We start from the raw sequence: 3,920 nt of genomic DNA on the forward strand, positions 1-3,920 counted from the left end.
AAAGTCGATAGTATTGAATAAATTATTTATATTATTTAATTTATAAATAAAAAATAGTTTGATGTATAAAAATAGTAACACACATATAACTTTTTCACAAATTGTGCAATAAAAAATAGTGTAAAGAAGGCATTGCTATTTATTATAATAAAAAACACAGCACAATTGTGTTTTATTAGGAATAAAACAATAACAAATTCTCAAAAATAATTGAAAATGATTTACACTTGAATTGGAAAACACAAACCCAACAGCCGCGAGAAAAAAAAAAATAGAAACTAAAAGAACAAATTCAAATGAAGCATTGAAGAATGGTGCTTAGTTGATGACGTGGCAGTTCCTCCTGATCTCACCCTTTCGGCCGGTTAGCACCTCAACGGAGCCCATGTGCACCATTGCTCGAGCAAACTTTGCGGCCCATATAGAGCTGTACATGGCATTGTTCCTCGCGGCCCACGAAGTTGATGGGCTACTAAGCAAAGTCTGGTCCGAAGTTAAAAGCCCACGCTTCATCTTTAGGCCCACATAGTACCTATTGTCCAACCGGTTGGGGGTCAAGGAGTCCAGAGGCACAGTTGGATCCGGGATGGACCCGGCGGGCCCAGTCCCGTTGCGAGGTGGGCTGGGCGGCGGGCACTTGGTTTTCAAAAAGGCCGCGTACGCCGGGTCCATGGAGGGGTCCATTGGGCTCGTGGCATTGAAGGAGTAGAGGCGGTTTGAGAAGGAAGAACAATGGGAGACACCAATGGAGTGAGCTCCGGAGAGGGTCACCATCTCATCGAGGGACAACCCTTTCTTGGCAAAACTGTCCGTTATTTGTTGGGCAGTGAAGAATGGGGCCGGGAGGTTTAGGAGCACGTCGGCGGCCTGGGAAACGAGCCCATCCCGACGGCCGGCGGGCACATCGTAGTGGATTCCTCCGACTTTGGACGCGCTGTCGCGGGCCGCGAAGGCAAGGATGTCCGCACACGATACCTTGTTCGGGCATATAGCCTCAAGCTGGGATTTCGCCTTATCAATGACCTCGAAACCCCGTAGGCTCGGGTTGTTGACAGGACTATCTTTCTCGGCTATGTTACCCGGTGTCGAGTCTAGTAATACGGAAGCGTCACAACCCTAGACAAAAGTACAAATAATAAATAAGAGTCGTGATCTAGATCACCACTTAACCTAAAAATTTAAGCTATATATTAAAAAGTTATGGAGTAAAACATACCCGAACAAAGCAGTCATGGAAGTGCATGCGAATGAGGCCGGCAGCAAGGCCGGGGTTGAGGGAGACGAATTTATCAACGGCCTTTCGGACGATGGCCTCAGCAGGGGGACAAGTTGATGAATAGAAACCCACTCGAAGGGAGGTGGTTTGAAAATTTTGGTGAGGCCAAGCCATTGCTGCAGAGAGCAGAAGGGAGAAAATGCACAAGCAAGAGAGCTGCAGTGGGATAACTGCTGGGAAATTCCTTCTGGAACCCATTAAGAAGAAGAAGAAGAAGAAGAAGAAGAAGAAGAAGAAGAAGATGCAGGAGCTTGTATATGGAGGGTGCTGTGATGCTGGCTGTGGTGATCACTGAATATATGTATGCTGTAGAAAGGGATGTGCTGTGTTCTGTGGGTATGGGAGCATTTATAGGTTGAAGAGAGAGAGAGGGAAGGTGGGGGGTTGGTTTTACTTCAGAAACCCAAAAACGTGTGCAGCTGTAAGCAGAGATGACTGAGCTGATAGCTCTAATGTTGAACATGTCTCAATTTTTGATTTCTTCTCTCCAAATCCTATTGCCATGGAAATTATAAAATATATATATATATGCTTTCTCCTCTTGGTTGGCTGCTGCCTCCACGCTTTCGTGTGGTTTTTGATAAATGAGAACGTATATGTACGTATGGATGCATGTACATTTACGTAGATTCAATATATACTTGAAAAAACAAGCGTTTAGTTATATATATTTAAGTATTTTATATGTTCCAAGTTTCTATTTGGGCAGCTTCTATATATTTCAATTGACTTTCACAAATTATTAAATTAATGCCATGTTGTAATTGAATTAGAATCATATATATATATATATATATATATATATATATATATATATATATATATATATATATCCCGGGGATAATTTAATTTAATGATTTTCATCAAAAAATTGTTAAGACCTTACGAGAATATTCTTGTATTTTATATTTTTTAATATTCATAATAAAATTTTGGAAATTTTTTTTTATTTTATTTAAAGTTTTTCATGTAAATGTCAATTCAATGATTACAAAACAATGTGCCAGCTGCTTTAATAATTTTTTGAAAATTTGGAAATGATAGAATGAAAACTATATATAATATTGTACAATTAAATAGACTTTAAATATTATACATTTTTCTGAGTAAAAGTTGAAAAATTTAAGCTTAAAATATCCTCTACATACAATTAAATAATTGAATGTTTTAGATAAGAAGGTTATCATTCCATCAGCTGGCACTGCAGCTTTGATTTGAACAAGTCATGCAATTTGTTAGTAGTGTGGACTTTCTATATGTGATTAATTCTTTTGTTCCATGCATTTTGACTTTCTCACAAATGATTAATTATTAATTTTAACTTTTTATATGTACACATTGCAAGAAAAATGCTATAACTTTTCTTTCCCAATTTGTATTCTTGGATTGAGGCACCCCCAACAAGAAGAAAGCTTTTTCTGAGTTTTGTAATATTCTCATAAACATCTTGACCAGGCATAGGATTGAAATGCCTCTCGAGATACAAATTAACTCTAGAAAAGCTAAAATTGCATCTTTGAAATACAAAAACAACTTAAAAGTTAAGGTAAAAGACATTGACCTCACCTGAGATTTGATAAAAAGACAATAATCCACTCTTAAGATTTTAAAATTTTCGAGAACCTCTCATGATGTTTCAACAATTCCTAGGACCTCCCGAAGGTTTGTCAAAAAAACATAAATCTTCCCTTATATTTTGTATAAAAAAAAACAATTTTTTTTTAATGGAAGTATGTGTTTTTTTGGCATACCTCAAGAGAGGTACATGACATTCTTGAAACCTCAGAGAAGGTCAGTAACATTTTTGAAATATCAGGAGAAGTATCTATTTTTTTGTCAAATTTTAGGCAAGATGAATGTCTTTTGCCTTGATATTTATAATGTAATTCAATTACAAGGTACTATAGACACTCCAATTTTAACCAACCCCTTCTAGGAAGTCTCAGTGTAATAAAATTGACTTTAAATCCCTCGAGTTGGGAAACCCTTTTTTGAAAAAAAATCCGATCATGTCCCAAATGTCAAAATGAGACCCTATTATTTCAAAATCCAGGTGCCGATTATTTTCAATTGGCTCCTTTAATGGTGACTCATTTTGAGTTTTCTTGATTTTAGTTTTGAAATTAGTTAGTATGGTTTTCTTTAGTTGCAAAATAAATCTCCTTTATTAAACCAAATTTTTTGAAGAAAGTTCGGGTTTTTCAAGAAATAGTTGTCAAGAATTAAATGATACATGCACATACAATTAAATCTAAATACATTACAACTGAAAAATTGCATGTCTTCACTCTTTGCTCTTCAATTTGCCATGGAATGGACCACATGGTATTGTTTTAAGTGTCTCATGGCTTCCATATTGCATTGACCGTTTGTGTCTTCTGAAACATAAATATGTTCATATACTAAACACACAAATGAGATGCTTATGATTTGTTATTATCAAAATGAGATAGGACTCAAAAAGTTAACAATCTTCTCCTTTTTGATGATGACAAATACGGGAGCAAAATGAGCTTAGTCTGGCAAGGCTCCCCCTTACAATATGCATAATGTAAATATTTATCAATGTCTTTCAGGCATATCTAAAAAGAAGACATTGGAATTTTTTAAGTTGAGAAATTTTGAATTTCAGCTCAATTTGTAT

The 3,920-nt window shown here is 36.3% G+C and overlaps 1 protein-coding gene across 1 annotated transcript; it reads right to left on the reverse strand.

The window, feature by feature from the left end:
- Positions 1–318: 318 nt before the first annotated feature.
- Positions 319–1,457, reverse strand: LOC131155591 (peroxidase 5-like). Its single transcript, XM_058108830.1, has 2 exons — positions 1,217–1,457; positions 319–1,116 (listed from the first exon to the last, which is right to left on the reverse strand). Exons 1-2 carry the CDS (start codon positions 1,388–1,390, stop codon positions 319–321), a joined length of 972 nt encoding a protein of 323 aa, XP_057964813.1. The 5' UTR covers positions 1,391–1,457.
- Positions 1,458–3,920: the final 2,463 nt, after the last annotated feature.

Source organism: Malania oleifera, chromosome 5, assembly GCF_029873635.1.
Source record: "Malania oleifera isolate guangnan ecotype guangnan chromosome 5, ASM2987363v1, whole genome shotgun sequence".
Lineage (NCBI taxonomy): Eukaryota > Viridiplantae > Streptophyta > Magnoliopsida > Santalales > Ximeniaceae > Malania > Malania oleifera.

What these genes read in the sequence shown, in the direction of transcription:
- LOC131155591 (XM_058108830.1), bottom strand. Translation starts at nt 1,390, where the DNA reads ATGGCTTGGCCTCACCAAAATTTTCAAACCACCTCCCTTCGAGTGGGT. An exon ending in TCCATGACTGCTTTGTTCGG is followed by an intron (nt 1,117 to 1,216) that starts GTATGTTTTACT and finishes ACTTTTGTCTAG; the next exon opens with GGTTGTGACGCTTCCGTATT.